Source organism: Amblyraja radiata, chromosome 1 (genome assembly GCF_010909765.2).
Source record: "Amblyraja radiata isolate CabotCenter1 chromosome 1, sAmbRad1.1.pri, whole genome shotgun sequence".
Taxonomy (NCBI): domain Eukaryota; kingdom Metazoa; phylum Chordata; class Chondrichthyes; order Rajiformes; family Rajidae; genus Amblyraja; species Amblyraja radiata.
This window is the reverse complement of record NC_045956.1, coordinates 8,597,687-8,619,912: the sequence shown is the minus strand read 5'-3', so window position 1 is coordinate 8,619,912 and position 22,226 is coordinate 8,597,687. Positions and strand designations below refer to the sequence as shown.

The following is a 22,226-nucleotide window of genomic DNA, read 5'->3' as shown; positions in this document are numbered from 1 at the left end:
GCAACATAGGAATTTTGTTCTGTATCGGAAAAGGGGAGGTCAAGGGTGATGGTGAAAACACGACAAGGGTGGGGTTGGGGTCAGAGGGGGGCAGGAGAGTGGAGGGAGGTTTAGACGAGGTCCTGAGGGGATGGTAAGAGTTCAGAGGAGCGGGGGGGGGGGGGGGGGTTGTTGTGGATTAGGGGCCATGGAGGTTCCCCTCCTCTATCATAGATGAGGCCCTCACATATGTCTCCTTGTTATCCTGTAGCTGCGCTCTAGCTCCCCCTCCACCCAGTCGCTAGAGGTACAGAGTCCCGCCAGTCCTCACCTTTCACCCCATCAGCTGTGGCATACAGCACATAATCCTCCGACATTTTCACTATCTCCAAATAATGAAAAAATGTCTTCAATTTTGTTAACTGACCTTTTATTTGGGACTTTGACAAACACCTTCTTAAAATGCACATGGCTGACAAGTCTATTGCAATCCCTGCATTTATTACCATATCTAAATATTCAATTGGTTTTGTGAAACATAATTTGCAAACAAATCACTGTTGACTCAGTGTGATCTACTGTCTTAAACTCTAGGGACAGCACAGTGGCGCAGTGTTAGAGCTGCAGGCTCGCAGCGCCAGATACCCGGGTTCGACCCTGACTACGGGTGCTATCTGTGCGGAGTTTGTACATTCTCCCTGTGACCACATGGGTTTTCTCTGGGTGCTTCGGTTTCCTCCCACATTTCCAAAGTTGTGCAGGTTTGTAGGTCAATTGGCTTCTATAAATTGCCCCTGGTGTGTAGGACGTGAAACTAGTGTGCGGGTGATCAATGGTAGGCAATATTGGTATGTGTGACACACAAGGCAAGTAATAAAAAGTAAAAACTCCGCAACATGAATTCACTTCTATAAAATGTATTTGCAGAATTAGGTTTTCCATGCTGGAGTGGTTGCTTGGCAGTAAATAAAATTAGCCTTGACTCTTGCAGTTGGGGTTAGTGGTTGAGTAATGGGAAAGTGTCCCAACTTTGTAGAATTTGCATGGATTTCAATTATACGTCTATTGTCACAGTTTAAATAGAAGCAGAGTAACTTGGGCCATAACTTCCAGATTCCCATGTTTAATTATCCATGTGCAGAAGCTGCTGGGTGATAAGATTGTGATAGTCTTGTGCTAATCTGTCCCTCACTCCTGCCTGTTAAATCGGGCCCATCTGCCCTCAGAGGAACCTAAATCTGCCCTCAGAGGAACCTCACAAGTATCCGGTGGGCGGCGCGACTCTCGTCAGCAGCGGCCTCTGCAGTCCGTCTGCGTTTTTATTATTTTATGTCTATGTTTTTATGTAGTTTTTGTTATTTTTTGTTGGGGTATGTGTGTGGGGGGGTGGGGGTGGTGTGGGGGGGAGGGGGTAACTTTTAAATCTCTCCCTGCACGGGAGACCCGACCTTTTCTTTGTCGGGTCTCCGTTGTCGTTGGGGCTGCAACGAGGAGCGGCCTCCAACAGGAAGACCGGGGGCTGTGGTGCCGACTACTCACCTCACCGTCGCGGAGCTGGCCGAGTCCAGAGCGGGTGGAGCTGTGGTGGACGCTGCTGCGGCCCGACCTCCGGAGATTCGGTGGCTGCAACTGCGGGTTTGGCGGACAGTGACACCGGGAGCCCGCGGGTCCCTGGAGGGAGACCGCTTTTCGGGGCTTCCGCAACGGCGACTTCTCCCGCCCGAGTTGCGGGGTTGAAGAGCTCCTGGAGCGGGGCCTTACATCACCGCCCCGCGCGGCTTGGAATGGGCGCGGGAGTTTGCGAGCGCGCGCCGGGGGCTCTAACACCAAGACCCGGTGTGCGGCCTTGCATCACCCGGCGTGGCTTTAATGGCCACGGGACAATTCGCCATCGCCCGCCGGGGGCTTTGACTTTGACTCTGACATCGGGGGGGGGGGGGGGGGGGGGGGGGGAGTGCAGGGGAGAGATACGTTTTTTGGCCTTCCATCACAGCAATGTGATGGATGTTTATGTAAATTATGTTGTGTCTTGGGTCTATTTGTTTGTAATGTATGGCTGCAGAAACGGCATTTCGTTTGGACCTCAAGGGGTCCAAATGACAATAAATTGAATTGTATTGTATTGTATTGTATTGTAAAAGATAAAAATGCACTATTTCAAAGTCCAGAGGAAGTTTGATTAATATTTAATTTACCAGCCAACATACTTAATGGCAATTTTTCATGTTTTGTTAATCTTATAATCTTGCTGTCAATCAATCATACTGCATCCAAATTGGATGCCATGTTTCCACAATAGTGACCGCACTACCATGGGATATTTTAGCCGTGAAAAGCAAACTATGCAAAAGCCTTTCCATCCTTCCATCAAAACATTCATAGACATCTCATTATTTATTTTACCAATAATTTACATAGAAAAATGCAATTACACAGACATGAATTAAATAAATCAATATAAAATGTAACTTAAATTGCCGTGCTTTTTATTTAATTTAAAGACAACGTTGTTCCTTTCTTGAACCCATCCAATTCTCCCTACAATTCATCACTTAAGTCTATGTTGTGTGGACGACTAATTTAATATCCAATATAGAGGCACAAATAAACTTCAGGTGCTGGGATCTTGAGCAAAGCAAAAAGTACACGAGGGACTCAGTAGGTCAGGCAGCATCTGCGGAGTTAATGGACAGGCGACGTTTCGGGTCAGAACCCTTCAGACTGATGGGGGGCGGGGGGTGAGAGCTGTAAAAGAGAGATGGGGACAGGACAAAGCCTGGCAAGTGATAGCTGGATACAGCCTGAGAGGTAGTTTGATTGGCAGATAGGTGGAGTATAGGGCCTGTCCCACTTAGGCGATTTTTTCGGCGACTGACACAGCCGTAGTAGGTCGCTGAAAAAGCAGCGACAGGACCCCTCCTACGACAATGTCTACGACAACCTACCGCCTAGTCGGCGTCAAGCTACCGACAACCGGCGACCCAATCGTCGCGACTTAGGATGTCCACTTACGACCACACCTACAACAACCTACGACAACGGAAGTCAATCTACGTCCACAAGCTACGACAAGCAATGACCATGTCGGCGACAACTGAAGTTAATTGAAGACAATTCAGTCGGCGGTTGATGTAGGTTGACGTAGGTAGTCGCCAATGGAATTCACCAAAGTCAGCACCCGGCGACAACCAATGTCACCTGGCGACAACCTGCATCATCCTGGTGACAACCTACGACAGCACCTACGACAGAAGAAGGCAAGCTACGTCAAGCCGACAGTGGCCGAAAAGTTTTGAACATTTCAAAATCTAGCGGCGACCAGAAGAACGTTATGACTCTTTATGCGGCTTGAGGAGACTGCTCACGACCATACAGGCGTCAACACGCGCGCGAGAACATGTGAGAACAGCCTAGTCGCCTGTAGTCGCCGAAAAAATCGCCTAAGTGGGACAGGGGCTTTAGTGACAAAGGCTGGAGATGAAAAGAAGATAACAGCGGATCAGATATTCAGAGGAGTGAAATGCAAAGCCAGTGGGAGAGTGGGGACAGGGGGAGGGAAAAGATGGGAGATGAATGGAAAACGGGAACGGGGATGGGAGATGAGAAATGAAGGATGGGAAAAGAGAAAGATGACGGTGTGGAAGAAATAGGAGCATACCAGGATGGGGTAAGAAAGGAAACGGTGGGGGGAAGGGGGTTAGTACTTGAAGAAAATTCAGTGTTCATACAGTTGGGTTGTGAGTACTGAGATACTGTGAAAAGCTTTTGTTGTGTGCTGAGCAGTCAGTGGAAAGACTAAAGACTATGATAAAAGGAATAACGTTTGGTGCAAGATAAAGTCCAGGAAAGTCCGATTAAAGATAGTCCAAAGGCCTCCAATAAGTAGATAGTAACTCAGGTCCACTTTTTAGTTGTTGATAGGATGGTTCAGTTGCCTGATAACAGCTGGGAAGAAATTGTCCCTGAATCTGGAGGTGTGCGTTTTCACACTTCTGTAACGCTGCCTGTTGCGAGAGGGGAGAAGAGGGAGTGACCTGGGTGAGACTCGCCCTTGATTAAGGACAAATCTCCTTAAAGAAGAAATATTGGGCCACAATTTCCTGGTAAATCCTTGCAGTTCTGCAAAAAGCAATTGCCTACATACTATCAAGAGGCTTTCTGCTCCAGGAGAAATCTGCTCCATTGTCACACTAACTGCGTTGACGTTAGATTTCTTGTGGAGTTCAGCACAAATCTGTTTTTTTTCAAACATTTTCCTGATATTTTAAAACAAGTAAAAGCAGTTCCACTAATGATTATTGATTCTCCAATGCCTTTGAAGTATAGAGTAATCCACATGATAATTTTGAATTCTCACATTTATTTTACAGCTCAGCATTTTGCACATGCCCCAGGATTTAGGAGAAACATTTATTCTATTCATTGCAGTGTTCAATTAAGTTTTTAAATCCCACAAAACGTTCTTCTCTATTTTACTTGTTCTCCCTAGACAAAATCATTGAATGAATAGCATTATCAAAATATTGCAAAATTTGCATGTTTATCTTAGTAACCCGCAATTATGATCCAGACATAAATGAATACTTGGCTGACTCAGAATATTTACATACTATAAAAGTCATGAGAGCGAAGTAGTGTGTTAAAGTTGGTGTTTGCAGAAGCAAAGGTTTGACTTGCTGTGAAATATTTTGCATTTCAATTGCAGAGCTCTAGACCTCCATCTATCATAGTCTAGGGGAACATCTGAAAAGAATGGAAAACGAAGAACAAATGACCAAAATGGAACTTCATTTGGAATCTCAAATACGTATTGAAAGGACAGTGAAAGAAGAAGTTGACACGAAGAAAACCATTGAAAAGAAGCTGCGTGAAAATTGCTCGTGTTCGTTGGATAAGCTTAAAAACCTTATTACTGGTTTCTTCCCTGTCCTCCATTGGCTCCCACGATACAAGTTCAAAGAATGGATTTTAGGTGATACCATTTCAGGTTTGCTTGTTGCTGTTGTTATAGTTCCTCAAGCAATAGCATATGCATTGCTTGCTGGTCTAGAAACCAGCTCCAGTTTGTATGCATCCTTTTTCTCCTGCATTATTTATTTCTTAATGGGTACCTCACGCCACATTTCAGTGGGCATTTTCAGCTTAATATGCCTCTTGGTGGGCCAGGTGGTCGATCGAGAACTTCTTCTGGCTGGATATGAAGTTGAAGATTTCACAGTGTTGCCATCAGCAATGAACAATGCAAATAACTGGACCAGCAGTAATGTTACTACATCCATGATAATGAATATCACTTTTCCTGGATCACTGAATATGGAATGTGACAGAAAATGCTATGCAATCAGTGTTTCAGCTGCCCTAACATTCATGTGCGGTGTTTATCAGGTAAGATTTTCATTATGAGATTATGTGTTTAATGCAAAAGTGAATAATTTTGGTATTTAATTTACCGTTATATTTTAGAACTAATTCAAGAAGCACTCTCTACTATAATTTCAGAATCCACCCCAATTACATGATAATGTTCCATGACAGTATGAAATAATGCAACTGTAGTCATCTCCATTTTAAGAAAAATCACAAAAATCAAAATGATTATGTTTATTAGTTGCCGCAATCTGTATGCAAAAATTTTGGCCACATTCACCATTTCAAGCGTTTTATGTTGTTAACACTTGTAAACCAGATCGGAGTAGAAATAGAGACAAAGAATCATTGCTACTAAGACTGGAGCAGTTACAAACTAGCAATGATTTCCCTTCATATTTTGTAAGTTGTAATCTGAAGGGTAATGAGATTGTTGAGGCAAAAACAAATTTACAACTGTACAAAAGTACAAGATGTAATCAAGCTTGAACAGATGATAAAAACGGATCTTAATGTTAAATTAATATATTTACTACTCTGCTAACTGCTAATCATTTTCGACAATTTACAAATAGAATTTACAAAATAATTCAGTAATTACTCTGCATTCTGTAAATTAATTCAACTTTACTCAACGTTAAGAATAAGGGATAAGCCATTTAGAACGGAGATGTGGAAACACTTTTTCACACAGAGAGTTGTGAGTCTATGGAATTCTCTGCCTCAGGCAGGTTCTCTGGATACTTTCAAGAGAGCTAGATACGGCTCTTAAAGATAGTGAAGTCAGGGGATATGGGGAGAAGGCAGGAACTGATTGGGAATGATCAGCCATGATCACATTGAATGGTGGTGCTGGCTCAAAGGGCCGAATGGCCTTCTCCTGAACCTATTGTCTATTGTCTATTTAGAACATCTCCCATGATCCACTAATTAGTTTAATTGTTTTTGCAACTTATAAGGTTGTAAATATTATTTTAATAAACCTTTCTCATATTCAATTGTTTAGTATCTTGAGAAACAAGTCCAAAGTGTATGTCCAGAGATCACTGAAGGTAGCCAAGCTGGTCAGGCAACATCTCTGGAGAAAAGGAATAGGTGACGTTTCAGGTTGAGACCCTTCTTCAGATTGAGACTTAGGGGAAAACGAAACAAGAGGTATAAAAGGTAAATAGAACAAAAGAATGAAAGATATGTAGAAAGCAACAAAGATCAAGGAAAAGTAGAGCCCATAATGATCCATTGTTGGCTGTGGGGTAGATGATAATGAGTTATACAGTAAAACTCAAAAGGATGAGAGTAAAACTAGTACGACGATTAGTGTGGGGGAGGAACGGAGAAAGAGGCGATGCAAGCGTTACTTGAAGTTAGAGAAATCACTACTCATACCACTGGGTTGTCAGCTGCTCAAGTGAAATATGGGGTGCTGTCCCTCCAATTTGCGTTTACTGAAGGTGACAGCACAGTAGAAGGGACAGTGAAGAGGACGTACGGAATGTTTGGTTTTATTATTGAGGGCATAGAGTATAAAAACAAGGCAGTGTTGTTACAACATTGGTTAAACCATAACTGGAAAACTATATGCAGTTTTGGAGCTGGCATGAATCAAATAGGCTGAATGGCCTCCTGTGTTGTAGTAAGTAGGCACTCCAATGAATATAGAATATAATGAGGTAAGTTTTCAAGATATTGAGCAGAATTGACAAGGTATTTGGAGAGAAACAATTTCTGCTAATTCTGGCTTCTGAGCCATGACTTCCCTATTTAAATATTGGAGCCCACGCTTGCTAAAATACAGAAGCAAGGAACTGCAGATGCTGGTTTACAAAAAATGACATAAAGCGCTGGTGTAACTTAGCGGGTCAGGCAGCATCTCTGGAGAACAGGGATAGGCGACATTTTTGGTCATGAGGGTCCCTCGCTGAAGTGATATTAGGAAATGATCTTAAATGTAGAGGCTGGAAATCGTAAACAGAAACGGCAATTCATGCTAGGTACGTTACGGTTTTAAAATCAGAGACTGATACATTTTACAAACAATTAGTAAGGAATGGATCAAAGATAGGCACACAGAATCTGTGTCACAGATCTGCCATTATCTTACTGAATGGCAGAGTAGCATCCCAGCAACTAACTCATCCAAATTGCCCATTCAGGTGCAGGAAAAGGAGGAGAAAAATGTAGTCTTCATTTTGGTCTCTGAGCTTGCTAGCATTTATGTGACATGATTACATAATGTGGGAAATTGTAGTTTACCTACCCCTTTGTGGTTTCTGTGAAGATGTGCTGGTAGCATTAGCTGATAGAACAATAGCTGGGAAACCACGTGACTTGTCTATCAAATATCCTGCTCAATAACGATGTGGTGCATGAGAAAAGAATGGTCTAGGTAGTACATAAACTTTGCATGTACAAATACTTTTTCTTAGCTAAATACTGATTAAATACTAAATACTATAGCAATATCCCCAATCCCTTACAGCATTCAGTTGACAAAAATTTAGGGCTGACAGGGCTGTAATGAATTTGTTAGTGAGGCCACAATTGGAATATTGTGTTGGTCATCCTGTGATAGGAAAAATGTAATTTAGCTGGAAAGTGCAGAGAAGATTTGTGGGACTATTGCCCAGACTGGAGGGCTGAGCTTTCGGGAGAGGTGGGCAAGTTAGGGCTTTATTTCTTGGAGTGAAGGAGGTTATGAGGTGGTCTTATAGAGGTGAATAAAATAATGAGGGTAATGCATCGAGTCAGGGTAGGGGAATGAAGAATCAGTGGACAAAGCTTTAAGATGATAGGAGAACCTGAGGGGCAACCTTTCACTCAGAGGATGTCGCGTATATGGATTGAGCTGTCAGAGGAGGTAGTTGACGCAGGAACACTAACAACATTTAAAAGACACTTGGGACAGGTACATGGATAGGAAGGTTTAGGGGGATATGGGCCAAATGTGGGCAAAAGTAATTAGCTTAGGCTGCCCATCTTGGTCTGCATGGATGAGTTGGGCAGAAGGGCCTGTTTCCATGCAGTGTGACTATGACTGGATTTGTAGTGTTTGTTACTTGTTAACTTGTTTGAAGATTGGAAAAAGCTATGCTTTGCTTTGTTGGTTGTTAATATCATTTAGTGGTTTCCATAGCTTGCTGCTTTGAATGAGTAGCATATGCATATTCCTGTGTATTCCTTGCACCATTTATTTCATTCTACATCATCTGATGCTGGTCCTGCCATGGTCTTCTATGCTCCAAACTAAACCAGGGCTTCCCCTGATATAGGTAGTGTGAGAGATGAGGGTGGAGTTCAGGTTACCAGTTGTTTCTGTTCCTGTTGATATCATATGATATTTCTTGACTGCAGTCGCTTCAGCTGCTCAACTATCGCAAATGTATCCTATTGTGTGGGAATGCCACATGGTGCACAGTAACGGCAGAATTTTGATTACCAAGAATAGTGATGGACACTCCCACAAAACCTAAAGACAAATCAATGAACAATATGCTGATTGATGAGGGCGAAATGTACTGACAATTGATTTTACACAGTTATCTCTTGCCCATGAGACAGGCAAAGAGGAAGGAAGCAAAGAATGATGTGAAGTCAGGAGCGGAGCAAAAAGGAACCACACCAGAGCTGGTCCAATCAGAGGGCCAATCAATGGAGTGAGCACACCCCAGAGGGAAGGAGAAGCCTGGAAAAGACTGACATAGGGAGGAATAAGCGAGTTTGGTATTCCGACTGCACATGCCCAGGTCATGGGTCACTTGCGATAAACACTCTCGGCGGCTGTGCTGTTGCATGGGTGCAGACCTGCGTTTCGTTTGTGGTCGGGGTTGGACCGGGTCTCTGGTGCTGCTGGGCCGTCCCCGTCCCCTCCTGAGTGTCCCATCCCTGTCCAGGGTGCGGCCAGGGATGTCCGGGGTGGCCCTGGGCTGGCGGGAGTGGTTGCCCAGGCTAGTAGCCAGCGCGGAGGAGGGTTGCTGGCTCCAGCTCGGCTTTGCCTGTCCCGCCGGGTTGATCAGCGGCCCTGGACTGGCGAGACGGGCTGGTGTCCAATCAGTCCAGGGCTGTCGGTTGGCCCGGCAGGTCAGGAAGAATTGAGCTGGGGTTGGCGGTTTTCTCCGAGCTGGCTGTGGGCCTGGGCCGCCGCTCCCGTCTGACTCCCCTCGGTCCAATGGCGGTTCGGCTGCGCTTGCGGTGCCGGGGACCCGGGTTCGATCCTGCTTGTGGCGGCACATTGCCGAGAGTGTTTATGGCGAGTGACCTTTGACAAATCCCATGATTCCTTGCGTTTTTCGGAATACCAAACTCGCTTATTGGTAATGAGAGCGTAGATGAATGATGAAGAGAGGATGGGAAATGGTTTGAGATCTGGAAATAGAACCATTTTGAGGTTTCTACTTCTCGACCTAGTCTTTGATAATTTTAACCAACCTTGCTTTAAAATTAACAAATGATCTGGTATCAATTGCTATCTGCAGAAGAGAGCTCCAAATTTCTACCATTCACTACATGTACACTTCCAAAAGGCCTGGCTCCAACTATTTTAAAGTGCCTACCCCAGGTTTGCCTGCAATAGAACATAAGCATATTTCTGCTCAGTCAAGCAATCTATTAATAATTATTTTTAATTGGAGCTTCCGTATACATTTATACAGTCCTTTAGCGTCGATGGCAAACTTGAAAGTCTCCATTCTATTATTTTAAAGTTATTTAAAATGCTTAGTACATTGTTTGTCAAAGAGATCCTTGTGAGATGTCAAATATCTCCTCATGTTAACTTTGATCAAGCCCCACATGTTTGTTGCCAGTTTAAATATTATGGTTAAAAAATATCTATTAAAGGACATTAACCCCTCCCTTTCAAGTGCTGCATTCCTACTGAACTTTGGTTTTATTTACACAGCAGAGTATTATATCCTCTTTAGTCTGATTTGGTTACGAAAGACTTAGCGGCTCCCATGTTTCCTATCAATTAATGGAGATGTTTCTAAAGCTGAAACTATTCATGCTGAAACATTGTGTTCAGGTACACAGTATAATTTTGTTTTTAAAGAACTGTAGGGCCACACAGTGGTACAGCGGTAGAGCTGTTGCTTTACAATGCCAGAGACCCAGGTTTGATCCTGACTACAGGTGCTGTCTGTACGGAGTTTGTATATTCTGTGACCGCCAGGGTTTTTTCCTGGTGCTCCGGCTTCCTCCCACATTGCAAAGATGTGCAGGTTTGTAGGTTAATTGGCTTCTTTAAATTATCCCTAGTGAGTAGGACAGAATGAATGTATGGGCCTTTTTCCAAGCTGTATCTCTAAACTAAACATTTTGACATCAGTCTAGAGTAGAATTTCACATTTTGCAAAAATACAACAATGAATACACATTTTATAAGTTCCCATATTATGTCCCTGAAGCATTATTTACAACAAAAAACTCAAATGCGGCAAAGTTTTAAAACGGCAGAAAAGAATATAATTTTAGTTTGTCATGTCATGCTATGATCACCATATTTCTAATGATGTCATTAAATCATCAATTAAGTTTTACAGATGTGATAAAAGCTAAAAGTTTTTTTTCTTGGGGATAGGCTTCTGATTTTATTATGAATGGTTGTTATTTATTTATTAATATGTTTCTTATTCCAGTTACTGATGGCAATTTTCCATCTTGGATTCGTATCCAAGTATCTATCTGAACCCTTGCTGGATGGATTTGCAACTGGTGCCTCGATTACCATCGTAACAATGCAAGTCAAGTACCTCATTGGAGTAAAGCTGCCGCGTAGCCACGGACCTGGCAGTGTTGTCGTAACTTGGATAAACATTTTCAAGAACATTCACAATACCAATTTATGTGATCTGATAACAACTGCCATTTGTATGCCTTTGCTAGTTATTTCAAAGGAATTAGGGGAAAGATACAAGGACAAGTGTAAGTTTCCCTTCCCAATGGAATTAGCTATTGTCGTTATCGCTACAATTATATCTCATTTTGTAAACCTAAATGAAATATATGGTTCAAGTATTACTGGCCCAATCCCCACTGGCTTCTTACCTCCCACAGTTCCGAGTTTGACTATGTTACCAAGAGTTGCTATTGATGCTATAACACTTGCAATCATTAGCTTTGCCTTCACAATTTCACTGTCTGAGTTGTTTGCAAAGAAGCATGGATACACAATTCAAGCAAATCAAGAGACTTATGCTCTTGGATTCTGTAATGTAATTCAATCATTTTTTCATTCTTATGCTTCCAGTGCAACTCTGGTTAAAACACTTGTTAAAGATTCCAGTGGCTGTCAGACTCAGCTCTCTAGTCTTGTGAGTGCTGTGCTGGTGTTAATGTTGCTCCTTTTCTTAGCTCCTGTATTTTATTCTCTGCAGAAATGTGTTCTGGCATGCATTATTATAGTCAGCCTCAGGGGAGCTCTCATGAAATTTCGTGACCTACCACAGTTATGGAGAATGAGCAAAATTGACACTATGGTTTGGTGGGTCACAATGTTGTCTGTGTGTTTAATAAGCACTGAACTGGGGCTTTTTACAGGGGTAACATTTTCACTTCTGTGTGTCATAGTTCGCACTCAGGTACCTAGGACAGCTTTGTTAGGTCGGAAGCAGGACTCAACTCTGTATGAAGATCAAGCAGAATATAATAATCTTTCATCTATTCCCCAAATTAAAATATTTCGTTTTGAAGCTGCCCTATACTATTGCAATAAAGATTACTTTATGGAGAGCCTAATGAGGAAGGTTGGTCTGAATCCTGCCCTGGAGATGGCAAAGCAGAAAAAAGCAGAAAACAAGCAAAAAGGAAAAAAGAAATCAGGGGAAACATTCAATGGTAACATCAATCAAGAACAGCCTGTTGTCATCAAAGAATTGATTCCCAAGATCTACAATTTTCACACAATTATTCTAGATTGTTCCGCCATCCAATTTTTGGATAGTGTTGGTATTAATACAATGAAGACAGTCCTGAAGGATTATAACGACATTGGTATTACAGTCCTCCTAGCCAACTGCAATCCTTCAGTGCTTGATTCTTTGAGTAGGGGACAGTACTTTGGAGAAAATTGTAAGGAGATGGACAACTTGTTTTTCTATTCTGTGCATACAGCTGTTCAGTATGCTGAAGTCAAATGGTCTGAGTCAGGTCATTCCTCTCTCTAAATGTTTCTGCATTTGTTGATAAATATTGACCATGCACTATGAAAATGGCAATATGAGTACATTTTAAAAGGCTTATAATCTAAGCTATAGATCACTGGATATTTTAATCATAACTGAAGCTGTTTTTTCATTTGTTACAGCACAGTAAATTAATCTACCAGATATTTGGTCAAATAAATTGGAAATATCCTTATTTAGAGCTGGCTCTAATTTACATGGGTAACTGAGGGTTTTTTACAACACATTTAATATTGCCTAGTGAAGATGGAATTAAATAATGGGGGGTATACAAAAGTGCTGGAGAAACTCAGCGGGTGCAGCAGCATCTATGGAGCGAAGGAAATAGGCAACGTTTCAGGCCAAAATCCTTCTTCAGACTTGGTTGCAAGCCAGTGAACCCTGATGGAATTATTCTTGAATATAAAAGATGACAATAATTGCCTGACAAATAGATATGAATAAATATTCAGTGGGAAGATGAAAGTTTTTTTTAAAAGATATTTTAAAACATGGTCAGGAGTGATTATTTGCTGCAAGTTACGAATAAACTTGGTACAATTAGTTTTTGTGAATTGTGCTGAACTATGAAACTGTACAATCCTCCCAAATGTTGTTGACAATATGGTACAAACCTATACTACTGTTATCAATGTGCTTAATTATCCCTTTACCATAGCTTTTTAAGTAGAAACATTTTACCAATGTCACATTGACAAGCACTGCTGATGTTAATTTGGTATAGCTAATGTAAACCATGGAATGAAGAGTTTGCTACTCGGAAAAGTAAAAAGACACCAATCTGTGCTTTCATCTGTATGTCTTCATCCCCATTGTTAACAACAATGATATTGTTATATTGTTATGATTAGGAGTAAGTCACTTTACTCTTTTATTATTAAATGAGCAGAATTAGCACTGGTCCTGAAGGTCACAGTGTTATTGGTGACTCAAATAAACACTGAATTAAGTGTTTTCTTAAGAGTACCATATTCATTTCATAGTACTAGGGCAGCCTTATTAGATGTAAACCTAAATAAATTATTTTCTTAATTTCTTTGAACCAAATATCTCACACTACATTGTGAAACAATAGTATCTGATAGATTTAATGAAATTATTTGTAACACAATAAATGAGAACATGTCTGATAATGATAAGTTCTGAGCATGGTAAAATAACCGCTAGAACAGAGATTGCAATCATCTTGAAATACAAGTAAATTAAGATTCGTTATTTATAATTCTGGTGTAATATTTGTTTTTTTATTCTAATATTGCTTTCTTACTATATAACAGACCAATAATTTTCAAAGTAGTCTGCACTTTCCAACAACCTGGATTGTTTTCTCTTGAGTGCTGGAGGTTGAGGGGAGACTTGATAGAAATACAGTGCCCTCCATAATGTTTGGGACAAAGACCCATCATTTATTTATTTGCCTCTGTACTCCACAATTTGAGGTTTGTAATAGAAAAAAATCACATGTGGTTAAAGTGCACATTGTCAGATTTTATAAAAGGGTACATTTTATACATTTTGGTTTCGCCATATAGAAATTACAGCTGTGTTTATACATAGTCCCCCCATTTCAGGGCACCATAATGTTTTGGACACATGGCTTCACAGATGTTTGTTATTGCTCAGGTATGTTTAAATGCCTCCTTAATGCAGGTATAAGAGAGCTCTCAGCACCTAGTCTTTCCTCCAGTCTTTCCATCATCTTTGGAAACTATTACTGCTGTTTATCAACATGAGGACCAAAGTTGTGCCAATGAAAGTCAAAGAAGCCACTGTGAGACTGAGAAACAAGAATAAAACTGTTAGAGACATCAGCCAAACCTTTGGCTTACCAAAATCAACTGCTTGGAACATCATTAAGAAGAGAGCACTGGTGACCTTACTAATTGCAAAGGGACTGGCAGGCCAAGGAAGACCTCCACAGGTGATGACAGAAGAATTATCTCCATAATAAAGAAAACTCCCAAACACCTGTCCGACAGATCAGAAATACTCTTCAGGAGTCAGGAATAGATTTGTCAAAGACCACTGTCTGCAGAAGACTTCATGGACAGAAATACAGAGGCTACACTGCAAGATGCAAACCTCTGGTTAGCCGCAAAAATAGGATGGCCAAGTTACAGTTTGCCAAGAAGTACTTAAAACACCAACCACAGTTCTGGAAAAAGGTCTTGTGGACAGATGAGACGAAGATTAACTTATATCAGAGTGATGGAAAGAGCAAAGTATGGAGGTGAGAAGGAGGCATGTAGGCTGCTGAAGGTACTGGCTCCCTTATCTTCATTGATGATACAACTGCTGATGGTAGTAGCATAATGAATTCTGAAGTGTACAGACACATCCTATCTGCTCAAGTTCAAACAAATGCCTCAAAACTCATTGGCCGGTGGTTCATTCTACAGCAAGAGAATGATCCCAACAAGTTTTTCAAAGCTAAAAAATGGTCAATTCTTGAGTGGCCGTCAATCACACGATCTGAACCCAATTGAGCATGCCTTTTATATGCTGAAGAGAAAACTGAAGGGGACTAGCCCACAAAACAAGCATAAGCTAAAGATGGCTGCAATACAGGCCTGCCAGCACATCACCAGAGAAGACACCCAGCAACTGGTGATGTCCATGAATCGCAGACTTCAAACAGTCATTGCATGCAAAGGATATGCAACAAAATACTAAACATGACTACTTTCATTTACATGACATTGCTGTGTCCCAAACATTATGGTGCCCTGAAATGGGGGGACTATGTATAAACACTGCTGTGATTTCTACATGGTGAAACCAAAATGTATAAAAATGGCCTTTATTAAAATCTGACAATGTGCACTTTAACCACATGTGATTTTTTTTAAATTACAAATCTCAAATTGTGGAGTACAGAGGCAAATAAATAAATGATGGGTCTTTGTCCCAAACATTACGGAGGGCACTGTATAATAAATTATAAGGGGCGTAGATAGGTTAGACAGTCTGAACTTTTTTTCCAGGGTGAAAACATCAAAGACTAAAGGGCACACCTTTAGGTCAGAGGGGGGAAAAGTTTAAAGGAGATGTGCGTGGCAAGATTTTAAACAGGGGTGGTGGCAGATATAGAGTAGACACATTTAAGAGGCTTTTTTAATGGGCACATGGATATGTGGGGAATGGTGGGTTATGCGTCACATGCAGGTTCATTTAACTTAGCATCATGTTCAACACAGACATTGTGGGCCAAATCGCCTGAACATGTGCTGCACAGTTCTATGCACATTTATCTATTCTGGTCACCAATCCTGGACTTCAAGTTTGACAGTGGAATTGTGTTCATAAGTAAGGCTAATTAGCTGACAAAATAAATAAATAATGGTACAATGAATCACAAAGCAGAATGATTTTAAGTAAAATGCAAATTGATTTTTATGTACAGTCTAGCTGTTGCATGAAACTTGTCTTTGCTTAAGGGTGTCTTTTGGGAAGTTGGGTTAATGTATAAAATATGTTCCAAAGCAATTATTATTACAACACCGTGATGAGATCCAATATGTATAATTTAATTAAAACAGCATCTGTAATATTAGATTATGAATAAATCAGCAAAATGTCAACAAATATTTGTAAACTGCATTTGTCATAGCAAAAAATGCATTTATTAATTATTCTGTGTACATTTGAAAAATAATTTCATGACTGTATTTGAAATGTACAACTAATAAAATATTAAATAAATAATTGTCACCACAAAATTCATATTGTGAATCAAATAAAACATCGGTCAGATTATGATTAATCAATCTGGAATAAATCAGCAAAACAAAAGCCTATTTCCAGCCTGAAACATAATTAGACAATAGACAATAGGTGCAGGAATAAGCCATTTGGCCCTTCGAGCCAGCACCGCCATTCAATGTGATCATGGCTGATCATCCCCAATCAGTACCCCGTTTCTGCCTTCTCCCCATATCCCCTGACTCCGCTATTTTTAAGAGCCCTATCTAGCTCTCTCTTGAAAGCATCCAGAGAACCTGCCTTCACCGCCCTCTGAGGCAGAGAATTCCACAGACTCACCACTCTCTGTGAGAAAAAGGGTTTCCTCGTCTCTGTTCTAAATGACTTACTCCTTATTCTTAAACTGTGGCCCCTGGTTCTGAACTCCCCCAACACCGGGAACATGTTTCCTGCCTCTACCGTGTCCAAGCCCTTAACAATCTTACAAGTTTCAATGAGATCACCTCTCATCCTTCTAAACTGTCTGCAGAGTGTACAAGCTCAGCTGCTCCATTCTCTCAGCATATGGCAGTTCCGCCATCCCGAGAATTAACCTTGTAAACCTACGCTGCACTCACTCAATAGCAAGAATGCCCTTCCTCAAATTAGGGGACCAAAACTGGACACAATACTCCAGGTGTGGTCTCACTAGGGCTCTGTACAACCGAAGAAGGACCTCTTTGCTCCTATATTCGATTCCTCTCGTTATGAAGGCCAACATGCCATTCGCTTTCTTCACTGCCTGCTGTACCTGCATGCTTACTTTCATAGACTGATGTACAAGGACCCCCAGATCCCGTTGTACTTCCCCTTTTCCCAACTTGACACCATTTAACTGGTTAAATTATAACTGGTTCTGAGCAAAACCATTAATTTCTAAAAACACTAACTTAGTACTTACTGTCAACAATAACCTGTGATATGCTTTACACATTAGACATGCACTGGATGACACAATGGAGTGGAGTCAACTTTTAAGAAGCCAGAGATACACGGATGTGAAGCTCGGCAGACATTTATATTACCGGTTGGTTATCCTTGGTTCTGAAAACTACTGCTTATGTTTTTTTTCCCCAATGACCCAATTAAATTCACCGGTCAGCACCGGCTACAACCTACGAGGTAACCCACTAGGACCTCCTAGCGACCCACCTATGGCACGAGAAATCTCACGACTCTTCATTTTGTACAGTGAACTATTACTGTACAACATGGCTTTGAGATGTGAGGGAAGAGTGGAGCAAAGGGAGAACATAGACACAGGAAGAAATTGAGAATAGGTTCTGAAATGCAAGTAAGGATTTGAAACTGGGTCGATGTTTGCGTTAGTGATTCATTTTGGAGTGTACTGGTAATAACCCTCAACTGTAGTGGTTTTTGAAGGTTCAGCAATTTGGAATAGTTCATTGAATGGAGCTTCAATGGATTACCCATTAGAATTTACTACACGACAACAACAAACAATGACAGCATCTATTTATGTAGCACCTCTAAGGTAAGCAAAATTCCAAGATGCTTAGTCGATCCAAAATTTGACACAACCACGAAAAGAGATAATAGGGAAGATAATTGGTCAAAGAAATAACTTTTATGGAACATCTTAAAAGAGATAGAAAAAAGATTAGTTACCTCCAAGTTAGAGAAATTGAAACCAGGAATAAAGGTTGCAGGTTTAGGGAAGCGGAGATCTGGAAAATTGTTTGCTTATAAAAGGTTGCAGGGAGATAAGAACTGGTGGTGAGACAGGTGGGGAATATGAGAGACCACAATGGTACTTGAAGACAAGGATGCAGCTTTTAAAATGAAGACATGTCAGTTTAGGAGGGAATGTCTGTCAGCTTGCACAGGCATGATAAAAGTACTGGCAGCAGAATGGAGACGCAAGAAACTGCAGATGCTGGAAGAGTGAAAAATTAGGTTTTGAATTGAATTGAATACATTTTATTATCCAAATATGTATACATACAAGGAATTTGCCTTGGCGCTTTGCTCACAAGTAACAACACGATATACAGTGGACAATTAAAAATAAAACATTATAATTTTCAGCTTCCTTCTCTGCTGATCGAACGAAGTGCTGCAGCTTCCGGATGTCATGCTTGGTGGCTGAGCCAAACCAGACCATGGTGGAGAAGGTGAGGACAGACTCTATGATGGCAGTATAGAATTGAACCATCATTGCTTGTGTCAAATTGTGTTTCCTCAGCTGCCGCAGGAAGTACATCCTCTGTTGGACCTTTTTAACTGTGGAGTCGATGGTGGCCTCCCATTTAAGGTTCCTGGAGATGATGGTTCCAAGGAACTTAAACGACTCCACAGATGTGACTGTGGTGTTGTTGATGGTGAGTGGGGAGAGGAGAGGTGGAGCTCTCCTAAAGTCTACAATCAATTCCACCATCTTAAGAGCATTGAGCTCCAGGTTGTTGCAATTACACCAGGATGCCAGCTGTCACTTCCTGTCTGTAGGCAGATTCCTCCCCATCCTGGATCAGTTCAATCAGGGTTGTGTCGTCCGCAAACTTGAGAAGCTTGACAGAGGAGTCTGTGGAGGTGCAGTCGTTGGTGTAAAGAGAGTAAAGGAGAGGGGAGAGTACGCAGCCTTGCGGTACTCCTATGCTGAGGGTCTGCGGGTCCGAGATGTGCTTTCCCAGCCTCACATACTGCTTCCTGTCTGTCAAGAAGTTTGTGATCCACTGATAGAGGGGTTCAGACACAATCAACTGGAAGAGTTTGGAGTGTAGTAGCTCTGGTACAATGGTGTTGAATGCAGAGCTAAAATCCACAAACAAAATCCCCCCGGCATATGTCCCCTGGCGGTCTAGGTACTGAAGCATGAAGAGCAGGCCCAGGTTGGCTGCGTCAGCCACTGATCGATTTGCCCGGTATGCAAACTGCAAGGGTTCCAGCAAGGAGTGTGTGATATTTTTCAGGTGGGCAAGCACAAGTCTTTCAAGGGTCTTCATGATTATAGAGGTCAGTGCGACAGGCCTGTAGTCATTAAGACCAGTAATCCTTGGCTTATTGGGTACGGGAACAATAGTGGAGACTGAAGCAGGCAAGGACAGTACAGGTTGCTGGGACCAATTAAAAATGTCTGTGGAGACTGGTGCCAGTTGTTCGGCACAGAGATTGAGGTTAGAGGGGGAAACATTGTCCGGACCTGGAGATTTCCGGCTTTTCTGCCACCTGAATAGTTTTTCCATCTCCCCAATTGCTATTGTTAGTGATAGAGAAGAGGCCAGGCTGCTGTCATAGAAACATAGAAAATAGGTGCAGGAGTAGGCCATTCGGCCCTTCAAGCCTGCGCCGCCATTCAATATGATCATGGCTGATCATCCAACTCAGTATCCTGTACCTGCCTTCTCTCCATACCCCCTGATCCCTTTAGCCACAAGGGCCAAATCTAACTCCCTCTTAAATATAGCCAATGAACTGGCCTCAACTACCTTCTGTGGCAGATAATTCCAGAGATTCACCACTCTCTGCGTGAAAAATGTTTTCCTCATAGAAACATAGAAATTAGGTGCAGGAGTAGGCCATTCGGCCCTTCGAGCCTGCACCGCCATTCAATATGATCATGGCTGATCATCCAACTCAGTATCCCGTACCTGCCTTCTCTCCATACCCTCTGATCCCCTTAGCCACATCTAACTCCCTCTTAAATATAGCCAATGAACTGGCCTCGACTACCCTCTGTGGCAGGGAGTTCCAGAGATTCACCACTCTCTGTGTGAAAAAAGTTCTTCTCATCTCGGTTTTAAAGGATTTCCCCCTTATCCTTAAGCTGTGACCCCTTGTCCTGGACTTCCCCAACATCGGGAGCAATCTTCCTGCATCTAGCCTGTCCAACCCCTTAAGAATTTTGTAAGTTTCTATAAGATCCCCTCTCAATCTCCTAAATTCTAGAGAGTATAAACCAAGTCTATCCAGTCTTTCTTCATAAGACAGTCCTGACATCCCAGGAATCAGTCTGGTGAACCTTCTCTGCACTCCCTCTATGGCAATAATGTCCTTCCTCAGATTTGGAGACCAAAACTGTACGCAATACTCCAGGTGTGGTCTCACCAAGACCCTGTACAACTGCAGTAGAACCTCCCTGCTCCTATACTCAAATCCTTTTGCTATGAAAGCTAACATACCATTCGCTTTCTTCACTGCCTGCTGCACCTGCATGCCCACTTTCAATGACTGGTGTACCATGACACCCAGGTCTCGCTGCATCTCCCCTTTTCCTAGTCGGCCACCATTTAGATAATAGTCTGCTTTCCTGTTTTTGCCACCAAAATGGAGAACCTCACATTTATCCACATTATACTGCATCTGCCAAACATTTGCCCACTCACCCAGCCTATCCAAGTCACCTTGCAGTCTCCTAGCATCCTCCTCACAGCTAACACTGCCCCCCAGCTTAGTGTCATCCGCAAACTTGGAGATATTGCCTTCAATTCCCTCATCCAGATCATTAATATATATTGTAAATAGCTGGGGTCCCAGCACTGAGCCTTGCGGTACCCCCACTAGTCACTGCCTGCCATTGTGAAAAGGACCCGTTTACTCCTACTCTTTGCTTCCTGTTTGCCAGCCAGTTCTCTATCCACATCAATACTGAACCCCCAATGCCGTGTGCTTTAAGTTTGTAAACTAATCTCTTATGTGGGACCTTGTCGAAAGCCTTCTGGAAGTCCAGATACACCACATCCACTGGTTCTCCCCTATCCACGCTACTAGTTACATCCTTGAAGAATTCTATAAGATTCGTCAGACATGATTTACCTTTTGTAAATCCATGCTGACTTTGTCCAATGATTTCACCACTTTCCAAATGTGCTGCTATCCCATCTTTAATAACTGACTCTAGCAGTTTCCCCACTACCGATGTTAGACTAACTGGTCTGTAATTCCCCGTTTTCTCTCTCCCTCCCTTCTTAAAAAGTGGGGTTACGTTTGCTACCCGCCAATCCTCAGGAACTACTCCAGAATCTAAAGAGTTTTGAAAGATTATTACTAATGCATCCACTATTTCTGGAGCTACTTCCTTAAGTACTCTGGGATGCAGCCTATCTGGCCCTGGGGATTTATCGGCCTTTAATCCATTTAATTTACCCAACACCACTTCCCGGCTAACCTGGATTTCACTCAATTCCTCCAACTCCTTTGACCCGCGGTCCCCTGCTATTTCCGGCAGATTATTTATGTCTTCCTTAGTGAAGACGGAACCAAAGTAGTTATTCAATTGGTCCGCCATATCCTTGTTCCCCATGATCAACTCACCTGTTTCTGACTGCAACGGACCTACATTTGTTTTAACTAATCTCTTTCTAAACATCTCAGTCCTAAAAGATTTCCCTCTTATCCTTAAACTGTGACCCCTTGTTCTGGACTTCCCCAACATCGGGAACAATCTTCCTGCATCTAGCCTGTCCAACCCCTTAAGAATTTTGTAAGTTTCTATAAGATCCCCCCTCAATCTTCTAAATTCTAGCGAGTACAAACCGAGTCTATCCAGTCTTTCTTCATATGAAAGTCCTGACATCCCAGGAATCAGTCTGGTGAACCTTGTTGTTGAGAGAATGTAGATTTGCAAGGAATATACTTGGAAACGGTGTGCGTAATCCTCGTCGCCGGAGTCGGGTGAGTGCTCCAGAGCTCTTCCCTTGGGTCCTCCTCTGTCTCAAGACCTTGAACACAGCCACAGCCCCGCCGACGAGTATGTCCAAATAATCCAGCGAGTGAGAGAAATCCAGAACAATGTTTAGAGGTACCGAATATCTGATGTTAATGAGTGCCTCTCGCATGAAAGTGATCTTTGTGGGATTTTCACAGACGACACAAACTAACAAACACAGACAAAATAGCAAGGAGCAGTACACCGTGGCAGCCATCATCGGCACCACTGTTAACAAAAGGAGGAACTCAGTTAGTCAAGCAACATCTGCAGAGGGTAAGGACAGACAAGGTTTC

General features: G+C 42.1%; 2 protein-coding genes across 2 annotated transcripts in view; one reads left to right on the top strand and one right to left on the bottom strand.

The window, feature by feature from the left end:
- Positions 1-4,618: 4,618 nt before the first annotated feature.
- Positions 4,619-22,226, bottom strand: part of LOC116970749 (alpha-L-iduronidase-like) — a 30,731-nt gene continuing 13,123 nt past the window's right edge. Inside the window, exon 3 of the mRNA XM_033017232.1 lies at positions 4,619-4,722. Within this exon, the coding sequence (XP_032873123.1) occupies positions 4,704-4,722 (19 nt within the window). The 3' untranslated portion in view covers positions 4,619-4,703. The remainder of the gene's footprint in view (positions 4,723-22,226) is intronic.
- Positions 4,715-12,993, top strand: LOC116970674 (sulfate transporter-like). Its single transcript, XM_033017195.1, has 2 exons — positions 4,715-5,364; positions 10,980-12,993. Exons 1-2 carry the CDS (start codon positions 4,732-4,734, stop codon positions 12,504-12,506), a joined length of 2,160 nt encoding a protein of 719 aa, XP_032873086.1. The 5' UTR covers positions 4,715-4,731; the 3' UTR covers positions 12,507-12,993.

What these genes read in the sequence shown, in the direction of transcription:
- LOC116970674 (XM_033017195.1), top strand. Translation starts at nt 4,732, where the DNA reads ATGGAAAACGAAGAACAAATGACCAAAATGGAACTTCATTTGGAATCT. An exon ending in TCATGTGCGGTGTTTATCAG is followed by an intron (nt 5,365 to 10,979) that starts GTAAGATTTTCA and finishes TTCTTATTCCAG; the next exon opens with TTACTGATGGCAATTTTCCA.